The sequence below is a fragment of the Ambystoma mexicanum genome, chromosome 14 (assembly GCF_040938575.1).
Source record: "Ambystoma mexicanum isolate Mex_15411 chromosome 14, UKY_AmexF1_1, whole genome shotgun sequence".
Taxonomy (NCBI): Eukaryota; Metazoa; Chordata; class Amphibia; order Caudata; family Ambystomatidae; genus Ambystoma; species Ambystoma mexicanum.
Genome location: NC_090940.1, coordinates 613,782,595 through 613,801,456, shown reverse-complemented (window position 1 = coordinate 613,801,456; position 18,862 = coordinate 613,782,595). Strand labels below are relative to the sequence as shown.

Below are 18,862 nucleotides of genomic sequence, written 5' to 3'. Positions count from 1 at the left end.
TCTTCCTCATGTTTTGGCTCTACCCTTCCTGTTGCTACTTTTCTCTGTATCCCCCTTTTTGTTGCTCTGCCTCTCACTATTGGGTGTTTCCATGCTTGTGGTCTCTTGCTCTGTATCGCTCTGCATATCCTGTTTCAAAATACTATTATTGCTTTTTCTCTCCTCTGTCTTGCTGTGTCCATTGCTGTAACTCTAGTGCCTCTCGCTCGTGTTAATTCCTCAGTTTTCTAGAACATTGTATTACTCTGGCTGTCCCTCCTTTCCATTATGTTCTCTCTTCTGTTTGCCCCAAATGCAGCCCTTTGTTGTCCTGGTTCTCCTTGGATAGTAATTGATCTTCCCCTCTTGTTTTTATTTGCAATTGGGCATAGAAGTAAGTGATACAAGCTGAAAATGCAATTTCCACCTATAAATGTAGTTCTGTTTGAAAATGAGGGGATGGTTCCTTTTAAATTTATGTAAACTTGTGTTTGGAAGCTAGGCTGGAAATTGCAGATTTAGAGTTTCCTATGAGCAGATGCTGAATTTGTTTCCATGCAAATGCTATACCTGCACTGAATGCCAAGTATGGCAGCACTGATGAGATGTGAGAGTTCTGAACCATCAAACATTTACCCTCTGGAAAGCTAAGTCAGTTCTGCTACAATTCAAACCTTTTATCTCCATCTTAAACCCATATCACTGCATGCAAAGGCATGAGCTCACCGAGCTACTGACCGGTTTGAACATGCAAGTGAAACATTGATCTGTGGGGCAGGTTTATCAACCCACTGAACTAAGTTTCCCAACAGGCTTAGTCCGGAAACTAGCTTGTCGGAATGGTTTGTAGGGTTGGGGCATCAACAGTTCAGTTCATGGCTTACCTGACACAACTGGCTTGTCCCAACTCGATGCCTCTATCGGCTCCTCGTAGGTAGCTGGGCTCGCTCACGGGGCTCCTGTGGCGTTCTGTAGTATCCGTCTGTCTGCAGCAGCTCTACAGTAGTTGTCTGCTTCCCGGAAGTATGTTCTCCTCACAACAGGCTCCCCGGGGCTTGGATGCCCAGAGCAGCAGCACGCCTGCTGGCCAAGTGGTCCTTGCATACTGGACTGGCCTCAGACTCTCTTCCCTCTGTTCTCCACATCCCGGACAGAGCTTCTTCCTTCTCTCCTGCTCTATGTAGACTTTCGTGGCTCCTCCAGGGAGGGCTTGCCTCGTGTCCGAGTCTTTCGTTACTTTTTATGCACTGATTAAGGCGATACTGACTAGGCTGCTCACTTTTGTTTCTCAGGTCGTTCGTTAGTACTCTGTGCCTCTTCCTTGTCTCAGTACAAAGTGGGTTAATCTTCCAGGAATTAATAGAGTTCATCCTCATCTTGGTATTAGGAAGGGGAAACTTTATTTCGGTAGTTGTTCCTCTTCCTAATCTCAGTACTAAATCGGTCTGTCTCCCAGGAATTTCTGAATTTGAACATTGTGAATGGGAGCTCTACTTGGATTGTCCCTGCTCTTCCTCTTGTCGGCACTTTCCATACGGGAAGCACACCAGAAACACATGGATTTATGAGGAAGGTGGGCTAGGTTAAGGTGGGTCGTGGGGATACCATGTTCTCCCCAGGTCGTCACTAGTCTCAGGGATCTTCCCTCTCCATGAGATCCACACACTGAGTACGACCCCCAGGGTGACTATCGGGTAGCAGCCTCACATCCCTGGCCTCATGGGAAGGGGCTCCCTTTAGGGGAGGAGAGACGGCATAAGCGGATTTGTTTCCATGCACAAAGTAGTCTTTTATACCCCGTATAGGAGGGGGCTTGTGGCCCGGACCCTTGTGCTTTACATAGAGGGGGCAACCCAAGATCTTTTAGCTGCAAGCACTAGGCTAATAGAGCCACTGGTCTGCAGGTGAGAAAAGGGAGGTGATGTGATGAAGACGTTGTAGCCCTTGCAGTCAGCTGTAGCCGGCTCCACAGAGCTAATTGTGATTTATGTGGTGCTTGCTGGCAGGCATAAGGCTGCTGTATGTTCAGTTGTATGTGTCTACAGAATAATAAATATGCTAATAAGTGAAAAGGCTGACCAGCCAGCCAGTCTGTCAGTTGGGCGAGGGAGAAATAATTTAGGGGCTTTAAGAGAATTACAAGTGGTCCAAAACAAAGTAATACAAAGATTACAAGTGGTCCAAACCAATGCCTTCAGAGCAGCCCTCCACATCCCAAAAAGAGATCAAATCTCCAAAGCTAGAAGAGAAGCACACTGGCTTCCCATCCAGGAGCGCATTCGATTTAAAACCCTATTACGCACAAATACTATCAAACTCTGTCCCCCATGCCTCAAACACAGAATCACTAAAGCACACTCCTCCAGACCGACCAGGTTCGCCCCCTACACTGACTGCCTACTTGTGCCTAAAGTCTAGAGATGCACAGCAGGAGGCTCTAGCTTCCCTCATCTTGCTGCGAAACTTTGGAACAACCCCCCCTCCCTCCTTGTTGCCTCCCCCCCACCCACTGATAGGGTTGAGAAATAATACTGGTTGTTTCGCAAACCTCTCAAACCCCAGCTTTTCTCCTAACCGCCCACACATCGCATATTCTTGTAAATATCTTTCAGCATTCCGCTCACCAACATGTATGATACTACTTTCTCTTCTATGTAACTGATCCCATGTCTCATGTCTGACGTAATCTGCTAACTGTATGATGAAGCACATTTCCTTGACTTGTACCTGCAACAGCGCCTCAGGGTTGTTTGTGTGCTTTAGTAAAGGAACTCAATAAATAAGAGATGCTGTTATTCGAACTTCAGACTAGGCTGATCTGGGTGGGTTTGACTATGTTGTCGGGCTGAAAGCCTGTACTACATTCAAGCGTGGGACTGCTACTAAGTCCGCGCTGTTGAAGCAAGGCATGTGTACATGTATGTAGTGGATGCATGTCTTCTTGGTGCCTGCGTTACCATCGATTATTTATTATTTTTGTTCCCCATCACTGCCAACACCTTTCCATCGACTGTAATAAATATCTTCTTACCAAAGAGTCTTCACTACTGCCGGACATCCGCCATGAAATGCCTATTTCTTTTCCCAATGGAGTCTCGTCACTTTGTGGACCGGCTATTGCTCCACTCCTCTTAGCACCAATTCCACATCACTGTCTAACAACAGAACCTCCATTGCTGCCAATGATGTATCCTGGTGACTCAGCCGTGCCGAAGACTTACCACGTGATGGTGCCCGCTTATGACTAAGGAAGGACCGTCCCTGCCAATGCACGTCCACAGAAGCCCCATCACTGCATGGCGCTCTTTGGAATCCATGCCATGGTTTTATGTCACGTTGATCTTCACTGTTCTTTTAAGGGTTAAAGAACCGAGGCTTTTATACAGATCTTTGTACAAAACCTTTTTTTGGGTTGTATTTTTGTGTGGGAAAGGTGCCTAATGTACTGAAATGTACTTTTTCACCATCAGACGTGCTTTCTCAAGGCGTAGGTAATGGGTAACATGATGTGTATATTACCCAAAGAAATCCATATAGTGTTCCCCTGGAATAGATATGCATTGGTGCAGGGGTTGCCCCGGATCATACTGCACATTGCTTAAGTCCTGGATAAGCATCACAAATGGCACAAAACACGTCTAGGCCACTAGGCACCTTTATTAGCAGCAACCCCAAACATAAGTGATAATTTTTTTTAAACTTGGTGGCTTCAATTCCTTTACCGTTCTCTGCCTCTTGTTAGCGCGCTTACTCGTCACTTTTCAGCAAACCTTCCTCTTGACAGCAGCAGCATGTCCCCTGTTGGGACCATGCAGTGATGGTTTCTGTTTCCACATGCCAGATCCAAGAAATCCATTCTTCGAAGATGGTCTTTGTGACAGAAGACCATCTGGTGGGGGCGGAATAGCCTGAGCCTTTAATATAAAATGATGCAGGTAATTGTGTTTCTGAAAGGGAGGTCTTCTTAATCAAGCTAGTGCACTTGTGTAGTTTATTGAGATAGTCTCCTGACCCCACAGCACTGTAGTGGCAGGAGGGCAGTTCAGAGGTCACATTTGGGTTTCAGCCGCTTTTAGGAATGCAAAGTTCCAGTAGGCAGAGGTGGGTTTTTAATCATCTGTACCTTGGATTCATTTTTTAAATAATTGTGTACCCAAGTCACCCTGCTAGCACATTAAACTGTAAAAAGTAACCTGTGCCTGTCTATGGCATGGTGGCTACTGGGGTTACACCATTATATAGTCAAAGCATTTGAAGATCGTAAGTGTCAACTTGCTGACCAGTGCTCAAGCTACAACTGGGCTGATGTGTATTAGCCGTCTGGCATGAGTGCTACACAAGTCATACGGAACAATGCTGAGGAAGACCACCCCTTCCAGGCCTTGCAAATTGTTAAAAATACCACTAGATCTGTAGGGTGAGTTCCTTAGTTTACAAACTCGACCCAAGAGAAATGCACTCTCCCAAAGGGGACTTGGGTAAAACTATTTACCAGTGCTTTTTGTAAGATGGTGCATATCGCCATACGCACACTTCATATCTCGTGCAATGCTGCCAAACACGCACAGTGAAACTTGCATTTGGCATTTACTGCAAAGTGTTTGCAGTAAATGGAAAATAAGTTTCTAACAGCCCCACACTCGCCCGCAACATCGAGTATCGTGCAAATGGTACTCGCCCCTCATAAAAACTACTCACCAGTGCTAGTGGGAAAGTAGCCTTCCTCCCAAGGCACAGGACGCTCCCCGGGAGTTGTCATGGGACTCTGCCCTTAAAAGGCAGTCGTGACATGGCATAAGCCACACTTACCATAGTGCCCATTTTTGGAGTCCCTTGGAAGTCAGCAAAAATGGGAAGGTGATGGAATATAGTTCAAATTGATCTTTTATAGCATGCTTAATGCCAGAGAGCAGTTTCTAGGCACGAGATTGGGATTCAAACCTGTGTTGCTATGTGTTTTCTTGCTTCCAAGACAAACTCCTTGCCCCTGAGCTATCGTCCCAGCCATATAGCCAAAGGAAAGGTGGAGACTGAAGGAAGCATTACACCATCTCCGTTTCTTCTAGGACTCTTCAAAATCCGGCCCTTCCCACTTCTTCAGAGGAAAGACTCTCTATCAGAAGGCAAAGGACACTTGTTACACAGCCAGGATTGGACAACTGACAATATGCTTGATTTGGGCAAATCCCCTGTAATATTTGGCCTTTACAAGGGAGGGAAACCTTTCTCTTAGTTTGGCTCTCAGAAGAAGGATTAACTGGTACTCTGTTGAGAATACTGTCTAGTCCTCTCCTGGAGAGGTTAAAACCGAATACTCCAAGGCAGAGTAAAGCTCTGACCCCTAACCATCCCCAGGGAACATTGGGGTTAAAACAGCTGTGGACCAAGGCCTCCATTCTGCCTGTGCACTGGAACCGGTATCTTGCTCACTGGAGGGGAAGAAACCACTGCAGGTGCCAGTCAAACATCCTGGGGTGTAATAGCAGAACTAAGGACTCCCCTCATCCCTGGAAACACGTGTATTGGGCTTCCCAGCAGTCCAGAAGCAACTGCAACCCGGACATCTTTGAGCCAGCTCACTCCTGTTCGACTCACTTTGAGCCACTACAGGACCTATGGTACTGCTTGTGGAAATGTAAGGATTCTGAACCGTTTTGACATTGACTTGACGTTTTGGCTCGGCGCTGTGGAAGCATCTGACTCACTGCATCCCGATTTCCAATTCAACCCAATAGAAGCATAGTTTGCTTTTGGGATCAATTGACTCAAGCGTGGACTCAGTCCACAGAAGGGCCATTAAGGAGCCAACTCGACGGCCACTCGCCACGGGAGCAACACGACTCGAATGTCTCGACGCCGACTCAACTACAGGAAAGTGCCTAGAAGCCTGGCTTAACTATGTTGAGACCAAAGACTGAGACAAAGGTATTTGAAGAGGCCCAGCCTCCCCCTCACCCCCATCACCTTAAAGGAACAAGTGTACTTTTAAGCGACCCCTTGCCTTATAAAACTAAACACTTGAATAAGTACATTTGCTGCTGACATATTTTGCCAAAACAGCCTGCCTATCAACCAAGAGTGACATTTAGCTTCAAAGTTTACATTCTATGCATTATCTCAAAGGTGTGGGTCTATAGTGTTTGTTGTGTGCATTGAGTGTTTTGATAAAAATCCCTATTTTTTATAGTATCTCGGTTGGACGTTCTTTTATTCTGGTATGTTCTTCATGTTGCAACTTTATGAGTTTAGAATCCTTCTGAAGATCTAGCCTGTGCTACCAAAAGAGACAGAGAAGGTATACCCGTCAGGCCATGCCAGCTTCTTCTTTAACTGGCATCATTGCTGGTTTTGTAGTAGTTTGTGTCTGGGAGGCGGTTTAGACACTTCTCATCCATGGAGAGCAGTAGTCATGTCACCACCGTCTTCCTGTGCACTGCCAGTCTTATGCCCCCCCCCCCTCCTCCCCTCCTTCCCCTCCCCCCCAGTGATATCACTAAGCACTGGGCCTCCAAAAAACACGAGGGAGTGTACCCGCTTCCAAAGCCTGCTTCCTCCCCCCTCTGTTGCACCAGCCAGCTGTTTTGCCTCTACTCATACTAACTTCCAAGCAAAGCCCACCTCATCCCATGACTAACTAGCATAGCTTTTTACGAGCTGAATTCCCAGCAGTCCTTGCAAATGGACCAGCGCAACGCCCCCCCCCCCCCTGTGTCCTGTGGTTGCAATCGCATACTGTGACACACGGCCACCGACTAACGGGGAGGTGTTCCCGCTGCCCTGCAGCCCATGGCTGGGAGTGTCCCTTCCTAGCCTCCCTGTCCTGTCTCCATCGGGTCGCATTACCTAATGAGCAGTAGGTCAATATTCGCAAGCGAGGCTTCGTCTAGAGGGGTGCACTCTGAACCGCCTGGAGGATGTGGGGGGGGGGGGGGAGGATACGGAGGAAGACTGCAAGAGAGGCCAGCAATGTGAGGGCATGCAGAGCAAGCCCCCACCCTTGGGCCCACCCATCAATCGGCACTAATGTGCTGTATATATTTATTATGTAGCCTGCACTGCTGGGTTTAGACAGCCTGCTCGTGCTGTTCAATTAGCCTCAGCAGAGGCCATGCGCCTGCCATCCAGCTCAGCCCTCGGCTCTGCTGGGGGCCGGCCAGTTGCCGACAGCCAGGGTTTCTCCATGGCCCGCCGGGCATGCCCATGAAATAGTTACCAAGTCTAGCCAAGGCTTGCAGTGGCACTGGCTGGCAGCATGGAAGGGTGTTCCCCTGCCAATAGGGCTTTCACCCAGAGCATGAACTAGAACCCACATTAGCCAAAGGCAACATAGTCAATGGTGCAGGTTCTTCGACGTTGTAGTCCAAACCCCTGGAGAGCCACGGGTTGCAGACCCCCTCTACCCCCCACAAGCCTGCGCTCCTACACCAGTTACTAAATAGCCATCTACATGGTCAGTCAAGCAGTGCAGGCAGCGTGAAGACCCTCACCGGTCCCCCTACAATGCCAGCCACAGGGTGAGAAAGTGGCTGGAGACATTGTGAGAGCTTCGACAGCAAATCTTTCTGGGAATCTGCAGGGGGGGGGGAGGGGGGGGGGGTTGTGCTGTGCCCCATTCATTTTGCCTTCTAATTTATTTGCCGCCGGTTTACAAGATTGGTCAGCGCATAAGAAGTGGAATCCATCGGACTGAATTAACATATATAAATATATATATATTTGGAAATGGAGGCTTTACGCTCTCCATATCCTAAGCAGATCAACTAGATCAGATTATACCGAGTTATCCAACAACTTCCAAATAACAAACAATAGACCAATGTAACATGAGCCTGGACTCGGAAGCTCAGCGAGCTTGATCCTTCCTGGCCTCCAAGTATAGCAAGTCCGAAGGCGCGGTTCCACAACAAGGTACCACGGTTTCTTACCACTGGGAAACTCCAGCAAAGGCACCCAGCCCGTGGACAGGCTGCTCATGGGTGCAGCTGCTGAGGGGGTTTAGCAACGTGCTCTGTACTTAAGAGGGCAGGTGCACACACTCTTTAGAAGGAAGTACCCTGCACCGCAACACATGGGTAGTAACCATAGGAACATATGTGTGCGTTTAATAAAAGGTGTGTAAATCGAGCATTGTGGTGCACTAAAGTGATTCAAAGAGAAATGGGTACAATGAGAACTTTACCAGAAATGGAACTACAAAAAATTGCTTAAACGCATCACAAAGTCATACAAAAAAAAGCACACCGTGGATGTGATCTTCAATCAGCACAAACTCTGGGAACGTAGACCAGTCCACAGGTCAGTAAATCTGGGGCGCAGCCTGTGGCTCGTCTTCCATCATCCATCTCCATTTCCTGTGCTGGTTGGAACTGATTGGATTTGTGGTGCGAAAGCTCTGGGAAGCCGACAGTTGCATGCTGCTGCCATAGGGGGGCTGGCAGGGTGTTCCATCTGCAGCTGTTGCGACAGAGAAAGGTTGGTCAAGGGTAGAAAAGCAATAGACTTCAGGAACCTCGTGCTGCAAGACTCTGGCCATAATGAGCAGCTTCCCTGTAGGGGCAAGGCCACAGAGAAAGGTTGCTCGAGGGTAGAAGGCTCTCTGGCCATAATGAGCAGCTTCCCTGCAGGGGCAAGGCCACGGAGAAAGGCTGCTCACGGGTAGAAGAGCGGTGGACTTCAGGAACCTCGAGCTGCAAGACTCTGGACTCTGGCCATAATGAGCAGCTTCCCTGCAGGGGCAAGGCCATAGAGAAAGGCTGCTCACGGGTAGAAGTGCGATGGACTTCAGGAACCTCGAGCTGTAAAACTCTGGCCTCTCTGGCGATAATCCTGCAGGGGCAAGGCCACAGAGAAAGGCTGCTCACGGGTAGAAGAGGGGTGGACTTCAGGAACCTCGAGCTGTAAGACTCTGGCCTCTCTGGCGATAATCCTGCAGGGGCAAGGCCACAGAGAAAGGCTGCTCACGGGTAGAAGAGCGGTGGACTTCAGGAACCTCGAGCTGCAAGACTCTGGACTCTGGCCATAATGAGCAGCTTCCCTGTAGGGGCAAGGCCTCAGAGAAAGGTTGCTCGAGGGTAGAAGGCTCTCTGGCCATAATGAGCAGCTTAAGGCCACAGAGAAGGGCAGCTCACGGGTAGAAGAGCGGGGGGCTTCAGGAACCTCGAGCTGCAAGACTCTGCCCGTAATAAGCAGCTTCCCTGCAGGGGAAAGGCCACAGAGAAAGGTTGCTCACGGGTAGAAGAGCGGGGGGCTTCAGGAACCTCGAGCTGCAAGACTCTGCCCGTAATGAGCAGCTTCCCTGCAGGGGAAAGGCCACAGAGAAAGGTTGCTCACGGGTAGAAGTGCGATGGACTTCAGGAACCTCGAGCTGCAAGACTCTGGCCGCTGTGGCCATAATGGGCAGCTTCCCTGCAGGGGCAAGGCCACAGAGAAAGGCTGCTCACGGGTAGAAGTGCGATGGACTTCAGGAACCTCGAGCTGCAAGACTCTGGATTCTGGCCATAATGAGCAGCTTCCCTGCAGGGGCAAGGGCACAGAGAAAGGTTGCTCACGGGTAGAAGATATGGGAGCTTCAGGAACCTTGGCTGCAAGACTCTGGGCGCTGTGGCCATAATGGGCAGCTTCCCTGCCGGGGCAAGGCCACAGAGAAAGGCTGCTCACGGGTAGAAGAGCGGTGGACTTCAGGAACCTCGAGCTGCAAGACTCTGGATTCTGGCCATAATGAGCAGCTTCCCTGCAGGGGCAAGGCCACAGAGAAAAGTTGCTCGAGGGTAGAAGGCTCTCTGGCCATAATGAGCAGCTTCCCTGCAGGGGCAAGGCCACAGAGAAAGGCAGCTCACGGGTAGAAGAGCGGGGGGCTTCAGGAACCTCGAGCTGCAAGACTCTGCCCGTAATGAGCAGCTTCCCTGCTGGGGCAAGGCCACAGAGAAAGGTTGCTCACGGGTAGAAGAGCGATGGGCTTCAAGAACCTCGAGCTGCAAGACTCTGGCCATTATGAGCAGCTTCCCTGCAGAGGCAAGGCACGCCACCGTAAAGCTAAATCATGGATTGGGATGAAGATGTTACAACTCTAAGAGGACAGGAGTGATCTGGTCACATGTCTGGGCCTCTGCTCAGGGATGCCAAAAAGTACAATGTTTTTGACGTCAGTGCGTTCAATCCCATACAAGTCGGTACCAAAAGATGGAAATTGGAGCAATAGATTTTTGAGGCAGGAGCAGAGACAGGGCACCCAGAACCAAATGAGATCCGAGCTGCAAAATTACATTTGCCTGACAATTGGGAATTGCGAATGAGCGAAACTCAGCTTTATGTGTCAAGAAGCGTGAAGCTGCCCACCCTGAATCTCATGACAGGTTTCTTCTGCGCACTAATGCTCGGGGTTGCCCCCCACACCCACCCACCCACCCACTATCGCAACAGCTTCTTGTATAGAGTCCTTCACAAGGGGTGCACGATCAACCCCTGATTAACTCAAAGTATGCAGGTATGGGGTATAAGAAGCCTTCAAACTCCGTCCATTGTGACCAATCGACAGCGATTAGACAGGCTCTAGCTGAGCTAGCCAAGAGAGAGAGATGGTATGCCATCAGGTTGGTGGTAGACAGGATATAGCTGAGCAAGTCAAGTGAGAGAGATAGTATGCCATCAGGCTGGCGTTAGACAGGATATAGCTGAGCAAGTCAAGAGAGAGAGATAGTATGCCATAAGGTTGGTGTTATACAGGATCTAGCTGAGCCAGTCAAGAGTGAGCTAGTATGCCATCAGTTTGGCGTTAGACAGGATATAGCTGAGCAAGTCGAGAGAGAGATAGTATGCCATCAGGTTGGTGTTAGACAGGTTCTAGCTGAGCCAGTCAAGAGCGAGATAGTATGCCATCAGGTTGGCGTTAGACAGGATATAGCTGAGAAAGTCAAGAGAGCGAGATAGTATGCCATCAGGTTGGCATTAGACAGGATATAGCTGAGCAAGTCGAGAGAGAGATAGTATGCCATCAGGTTGGCATTAGACAGGATATAGCTGAGCAAGTGAAGAGAGAGAGCAAGATAGTATGCCATCAGGTTGTCGTTAGACAGGATCTAGCTGAGCCAGTCAAGAGCGAGATAATATGCCATTGGGTTGGCATAAGGATGGCAATGTCCAAGGGGCACCCCGTGGTCTATTATGTCTAAAGGGAGCATCCTCAATCCTGCTGTAAAGAACATGCAGGCCCCTGAGAGTTGCAGGACCACAGTAAGGGTGGGAGCCGGATTGATAAGGAGCCGGACATTGGCCTGGCCGTCTTTACTGAGCCAAACCCAAATGCAGTGAACTAGCAATTATGCTGAAAGGCACAGGAACACCCTACGCTCTGGACCAGGGTATTGCCAAACCAGGATATGCTGAAACATTGTCCAGAGGACGTTGTTTGAATATTAGGTATCAAACTGTATTTAGCATGATACAGAATTTATAGAAAACGAATCAATCATGTATAAATCAACACTTCAAATTTGATATGCGTTGCCAGAAGGCATCAACTTTAAAAACATGACAATTGCACAACTTAGTGAGTCATTCACTCATTCGTCCACATCCAATCCCTACCATACAAACACATACCACTAAAACCTATACCAAAATCAATTCAATGTGTAATATGACTTTCTAATACTCGCAAAAAAGACAAAAGAACATATAAAGTGCATTCAATGTTAAAATGACAACAGTTATAAAGCATGTAATAAAATGGTGGAATGGATCAACTCAGTATAGGCCATATGATCACATCTCCAACTTTCTTCAACCGGTTTCGACGTATAGGAATGATTTAGTCCACGTCTTCATCGGGAAAACAATATACGAACTGCTGGAATAGAATATGCACACATTAATTAGTGCATTCCACCAGCTACTAACACAACAAAAGAGGGGAGGGGGGGAAAAGAAGGGGAAAAAAATCCACTGTGATTGTTGCCTAAAACAACCAAATTAGATGACCTTTTCAAAGTATGTGATCATAGAATTGATCTCGCATATCCCGGAGCACCTATATCAATTGGAAAGCAGTGCCCCTCATTTCCCATTGCGAAGATGTTAGTGAAACCAGGGAAAGATTAGTGCCCTGTGATGAAGCATACACCACACCAAGGGTGTCTGAAAGGCGGCAATCGACCAGGATGCAGTGAACTAGACAGTCTTTACTGAGCCAAACCCGCAGAGGGGGCATGCAGTGAACTAAGCAGTCTTCACTGAGCCAAGCCTGCAGAGGGGGTACGCAGTGAACTAAGCAGTCTTCACTGAGCCAAGCCTGCAGAGGGGGCACGCGGTGAACTAGGCAGTCTTTACTGAGCCAAGCCTGCAGAGGGGGCACTCGGTGAACAAGGCAGTCTTTACTGAGCCAAGCCTGCAGAGGGGGCACGCGGTGAACTAGGCAGTCTTTACTGAGACAAACCCGCAGAGGAGGCATGCGGTGAACTAGGCAGTCTTTACTGAGCCAAGCCTGCAGAGGGGGCACGCGGTGAACTAGGCAGTCTTTGCTGAGCCAAGCCTGAAGAGGGGGCACGCGGTGAACTAGGCAGTCTTTGCTGAGCCAAGCCTGCAGAGGGGGCACGCGGTGAACTAGGCAGTCTTTGCTGAGCCAAGCCTGCAGAGGGGGCACGCAGTGAACTAGGCAGTCGCGGTGAACTAGGCAGTCTTTGCTGAGCCAAGCCTGCGGAGGGGGCACGCGGTGAACTATGCAGTCTTTGCTGAGCCAAGCCTGCGGAGGGGGCACGCGGTGAACTAGGCAGTCTTTACTGAGCCAAGCCTGCAGAGGGGGCACGCGGTGAACTAGGCAGTCTTTACTGAGCCAAGCCTGCAGAGGGGGCACGCGGTGAACTAGGCAGTCTTTACTGAGCCAAGCCTGCAGAGGGGGCACGCAGTGAACTAAGCAGTCTTTACTGAGCCAAGCCTGCAGAGGGGGCACGCAGTGAACTAGGCAGTCTTTACTGAGACAAACCCTCAGAGGAGGCATGCAGTGAACCAGGAGACATGATTCAAGACGGCCACTTTTGTCATAATATGATTTTTAACAAGGCAAACGTTGTTTTGTCCCGATGGTTTGGAGGATTGCCCAGAACAATGTCACTGGTTTAAATGTATTCAAACCCTTCCATCCATCACTCTTCAATTTTGCCAAAGTCAACCTGAGTGGGGTGGTGTTTGGGCAGAATTGCGCACGTTTAGATTTATTTTTTTCCTTTGGTTTTCTTGTCTGGACCATATTTTTCGTGGTTGGAGCCACTTCTGCTGAGATCGCCATGCCACTGCAACCCTTTTTTGATATGCTATCCTATGAAAGCACACATGGCTCCTAGGATAGGGGTGCATTTTAAGCACCCTGTTTAGCCCCTAGGGGGATTCCCACCCTACACTTGTGTTGTGGAGTCTCGGTAGCAGCTTTTAGTTTTGGCTTCACCAGGGGGTGCAGCCAGTTTTACAGAGTTATTAGCCAAATGTTACCAGTATGGAAGCCATTGGGATACTAATAAGTCCCACGCCCTGCTGTTCTGTTTCTTACTATCTGTTTGTCAAATAGTTGTTGTGCAAGCACGGGCCTCCCTTGCAAGCATGACCGCCCCCCCCTCCCCTTGAGCCCAGCTCTACTCGTTCTGTGGTGGTTTAGACTGGTCTAGGCTGTTTTCCAGCACTTGGCAGTCTGGTCTCCTCTGGAAGCCCCTTGGTTGGTTGCTCCTTGTTCTGCTGATCCTATTGGAGCGCCAAGAGACCTCGCGGGTGGCAACAGTGCACGGTATCGGAACCTTTTAACATAAAACGGCAGCTCTGCCAATTAATTGTTTTCCCATTGGGTCATATGGTGGGACCTGTTTGACTAAGAATGGTACTCCCATGAACGTTTTGCGGATCTCCCTGGGGCCCCAGGAGTTTTACACCAAAGAATAGAACGTTTGCATGTACTGTCCGATTCCTTACAGATCTAAATGTAATACGTCGCTGTGCATTAGGTTACTTGCCAGACGGTATCTGTCCATTCATAGGAGTGTCGCGAGACCATGTAGCTGCAGCAATGTTAGCCTAACCTTAGTCTGAATTTGGGTGGCACCTTGCGGCATGGTTTACACTTTCCCCTCTTTCTAGGAACTATTTCACTGTGCAGAGTGAGGTTGCAGTGACTGGCACTGGGGATTCTAAACCTAACGAATGGCTTGCTTCTGTATTCTCTCCACCCCGTAGCCTTATAATGTACCGAGTTTACCAGGAGGTGCAGGCCATTCGTTCAGCTCTAGAAGTGGCAAGGGCCTACACAATAGACGGACTACTCCAGTGTGCTCCAGGCTAGCTCTCGAGCTTGTCATGCCGAGTGCCCCAGTCCTGTGCAGAAGAGCTACGACATGGCAGTGTGGCTTGCTGCCCCTATGGGGGTGGAAGCAAGCCTGGTTTGCATACTGACTTTGCCCCCTCATTAGTGGTGCTGCCGGCTGAAAAACTATGGCCTAGGGCATTGCCCAGCTCAGTGCCATAGATTATGATTTATTCCAAACCTTCCATCAATCATTCCCACGAAGGCCGAGGTGGAATAGTTTGGTGCCTGTATAAAACACAGTGACTATGATTGTGTGTGTGTACGTTGACACTGTTTGGCCGTTTCTTGGCGGAGTTCTGATTCGGTCCGATGTGTGATCGCCTTTGCATAGTATCGCACGTTGCCAGGTGTGGTAATCGGCACATTACTGCAGCAAGATCGAAGGCGAATTTGGAAACTTAATGCATTCCATAACTTTTCAGCAAACCATGAAGCACTTAATGAACTGCAGCCACCCAGTGCGGGGGAGGGGGGCTCAGCTATCGACAAGCTAACTATCCACAGGATGTTTGGGCGGGGGCCCCTTCCTTGAATCTGAACTTCTTTGGGGGGGGGAGGTGGAGGGGGCTGTGCTGTCCTCTCACTTCAGGAATGGCCAGTGTGGGTCTCTAAATTGTGAGCGGATTATTCTTTTGACTATCTTTTTGTTTCGTCCTCTGCAGGTTCCTATACCAAGCGTGCCTACCTTTCCAGCAGCTACACCCACCCCAGAGCGCCTGGAGGCGATCCAGAGGTACATCAGGGAGCTGCAGTATCCTTTTATGCAGTGATTTTGGGGGAGAAGGGTTCCTGTGCGCACAGGTACTTCAGAGATGCATGAGTAAGCAGTGACCTGCTTTGGAAGATGGCTGGCGTGGGAGATGGGGTTTCTAGAGGCTAATTTGACAGAAAGCAGTGCTTACAGTGAAAACAAGAGAAACCTGGGAGGGATGCCCAATAACTTCTGGGATTCTTTATTACATGGAGGCCTACTCTACCTCGTCACAGTCCTCATACGCGTGCGCGCATTCCCTTGCGACAGGCACCCAAGTCGCCTAAACCAAATTCTCTTAATGTATCCCTGCGTGCTGCACTGTATGAAGAAAGGGTTGGAAGCATGGCTACAGGAGATGGCACCAGGAAAGGGTTGGGAAGTATGGCTACAGGAGATGGCACCAGGAAAGGGTTGGAAGCATGGCTACAGGAGATGGCACCAGGAAAGGGTTGGAAGCATGGCTACAGGAGATGGCACCAGGAAAGGGTTGGGAAGCATGGCTACAGGAGATGGCACCAGGAAAGGGTTGGGAAGCATAGCTACAAGAGATGGCACCAGGAAAAGGTTGGAAGCATGGCTACAGGAGATGGCACCAGGAAAGGGTTGGAAGCATGGCTACAGGAGAGATGGCACCAGGAAAGGGTTGGAAGCATGGCTACAGGAGATGGCACCAGGAAAGGGTTGGAAGCATGGCTACAGGAGAGATGGCACCAGGAAAGGGTTGGAAGCATTGGCTACAGGAGATGGCAAGCATGGCTACAGGAGATGGCACCAGGAAAGGGTTGGAAGCATGGCTACAGGAGATGGCACCAGGAAAGGGTTGGAAGCATGGCTACAGGAGATGGCACCAGGAAAGGGTTGGGAAGCATGGCTACAGGAGATGGCACCAGGAAAGGGTTGGGAAGCATAGCTACAAGATGGCACCAGGAAAGGGTTGGAAGCATGGCTACAGGAGATGGCACCAGGAAAGGGTTGGAAGCATGGCTACAGGAGATGGCACCAGGAAAGGGTTGGGAAGCATAGCTACAGGACATGGCACCAGGAAAGGGTTGGAAGCATGGCTACAGGAGATGGCACCAGGAAAGGGTTGGGAAGCATGGCTACAGGAGATGGCACCAGGAAAGGGTTGGAAGCATGGCTACAGGAGATGGCACCAGGAAAGGGTTGGAAGCATGGCTACAGGAGATGGCACCAGGAAAGGGTTGGGAAGCATGGCTACAGGAGATGGCACCAGCAAAGGGTTGGAAGCATGGCTACAGGAGATGGCACCAGGAAAGGGTTGGAAACATGGCTACAGGAGATGGCACCAGGAAAGGGTTGGAAGCATGGCTACAGGAGATGGCACCAGGAAAGGGTTGGAAGCATGGCTACAGGAGATGGCACCAGGAAAGGGTTGGAAACATGGCTACAGGAGATGGCACCAGGAAAGGGTTGGAAGCATGGCTTCAGGAGATGGAACCAGGAAAGGGTTGGAAGCATGGCTACAGGAGATGGCACCAGGAAAGGGTTGGAAGCATGGCTCAGGAGATGGAACCAGGAAAGGGTTGGAAGCATGGCTACAGAAGATGGCACCAGGAAAGGGTTGGAAGCATGGCTACAGGAGATGGAACCAGGAAAGGGTTGGAAGCATGGCTACAGGAGATGGCACCAGGAAAGGGTTGGAAGCATGGCTACAGGAGATGGCACCAGGAAAGGGTTGGAAGCATGGCTACAGGAGATGGAACCAGGAAAGGGTTGGAAGCATGGCTACAGGAGATGGCACCAGGAAAGGGTTGGGAAGCATGGCTACAGGAGATGGCACCAGGAAAGGGTTGGGAAGCATAGCTACAAGATGGCACCAGGAAAGGGTTGGAAGCATGGCTACAGGAGATGGCACCAGGAAAGGGTTGGAAGCATGGCTACAGGAGATGGCACCAGGAAAGGGTTGGAAGCATAGCTACAGGAGATGGCACCAGGAAAGGGTTGGGAAGCATAGCTACAGGACATGGCACCAGGAAAGGGTTGGAAGCATGGCTACAGGAGATGGCACCAGGAAAGGGTTGGGAAGCATGGCTACAGGAGATGGCACCAGGAAAGGGTTGGAAGCATGGCTACAGGAGATGGCACCAGGAAAGGGTTGGAAGCATGGCTACAGGAGATGGCACCAGGAAAGGGTTGGGAAGCATGGCTACAGGAGATGGCACCAGCAAAGGGTTGGAAGCATGGCTACAGGAGATGGCACCAGGAAAGGGTTGGAAACATGGCTACAGGAGATGGCACCAGGAAAGGGTTGGAAGCATGGCTACAGGAGATGGCACCAGGAAAGGGTTGGAAGCATGGCTACAGGAGATGGCACCAGGAAAGGGTTGGAAACATGGCTACAGGAGATGGCACCAGGAAAGGGTTGGAAGCATGGCTTCAGGAGATGGAACCAGGAAAGGGTTGGAAGCATGGCTACAGGAGATGGCACCAGGAAAGGGTTGGAAGCATGGCTCAGGAGATGGAACCAGGAAAGGGTTGGAAGCATGGCTACAGAAGATGGCACCAGGAAAGGGTTGGAAGCATGGCTACAGGAGATGGAACCAGGAAAGGGTTGGAAGCATGGCTACAGGAGATGGCACCAGGAAAGGGTTGGAAGCATGGCTACAGGAGATGGCACCAGGAAAGGGTTGGAAGCATGGCTACAGGAGATGGAACCAGGAAAGGGTTGGAAGCATGGCTACAGGAGATGGCACCAGGAAAGGGTTGGAAGCATGGCTACAGGAGATGGCACCAGGCTGCCCACTTGTATCATACACCCACCCACGGGTCAGTGGGCGACAACCTACAGCTAGGACCGGGACGAGCAGGACTCTGTGTAATGAAGAGTACTCGGTAAATGATCAGATCATTTTCACTTCATTCCTCCTCCTCTTCTTAGTCCTCAAGGCTCAAGCATGAGAATATACCGAGCATAATAGAGGACCTGAAATGTGCAAACAAACACTGCCAGCCCAAAATCAAATGAAGGGCCATGCACCTACTGTTTTACAAGTTAAGCACTGACTCAAGAGAACTCCTGGCAGCACAGCCCTGATCAAGGTGGGAGAGATGGAATCTTCCACCAAATTATAGAAAGGAAGAGCAAAGTAGAGCTGCTGGTTACAGTAAGAACTGGACCAACAGATGAAAGATGACAATGCACTCTGAATTCTTTTTACTTAATTCGTAGAAAAATTATATTATTTCATCACATACAATTACAGAGCAAAATCAATATCCATATCTAAAAAAGCTCATAGCCTTTGCCCCATCATTCATACACTTTCAAACATACATACCTATAATATCTCTTTTGTTCAAAAAATGGTGTCATTAATGATATCAGTGTATCATACCATTTTATTAATATAATGCGCTTGCACCCTTTCCTATTTACAGGGGCGTCCTCTGTATTTATTACAGGAGATCTAGCAGTCAACCCGTGTTTCGATTGGTTTTAAACAGGGCAGAACATCTCCCGCCCTTTAGTTGTTCCAACCCTCGACAGGACTGAGGCAAATTACCCACTGTGTATTGCCTCACAGATGGTTGGGGTGAGCAACGTGATCTCCACTATACAACTGTTGGAGGGAGGGAGGGAAGGGAGGATATTCGGGGCAATGCCCCGCATATACTCTGTCAAAGATGCAGCAGTGTGTTTCTTTTTTCTCATATCAGATCATTCTCATGATCATGTTGCAATGATCATCTCAAGGGTTTAGACTAGAGTATCGTCATCTTGGTAATAGAGCTACTGGCGCAGATTTTAATAATTGCACGTTCAATAT

General features: G+C 49.5%; 1 protein-coding gene across 1 annotated transcript in view; it reads left to right on the top strand.

Moving 5' to 3' along the window:
- VASH1 (vasohibin 1) overlaps positions 1–18,862 on the top strand; it is a 101,336-nt gene that overhangs the window by 29,169 nt on the left and 53,305 nt on the right. The window contains exon 2 of the mRNA XM_069638023.1: positions 14,983–15,071. Within this exon, the coding sequence (XP_069494124.1) occupies positions 14,983–15,071 (89 nt within the window). The remainder of the gene's footprint in view (positions 1–14,982; positions 15,072–18,862) is intronic.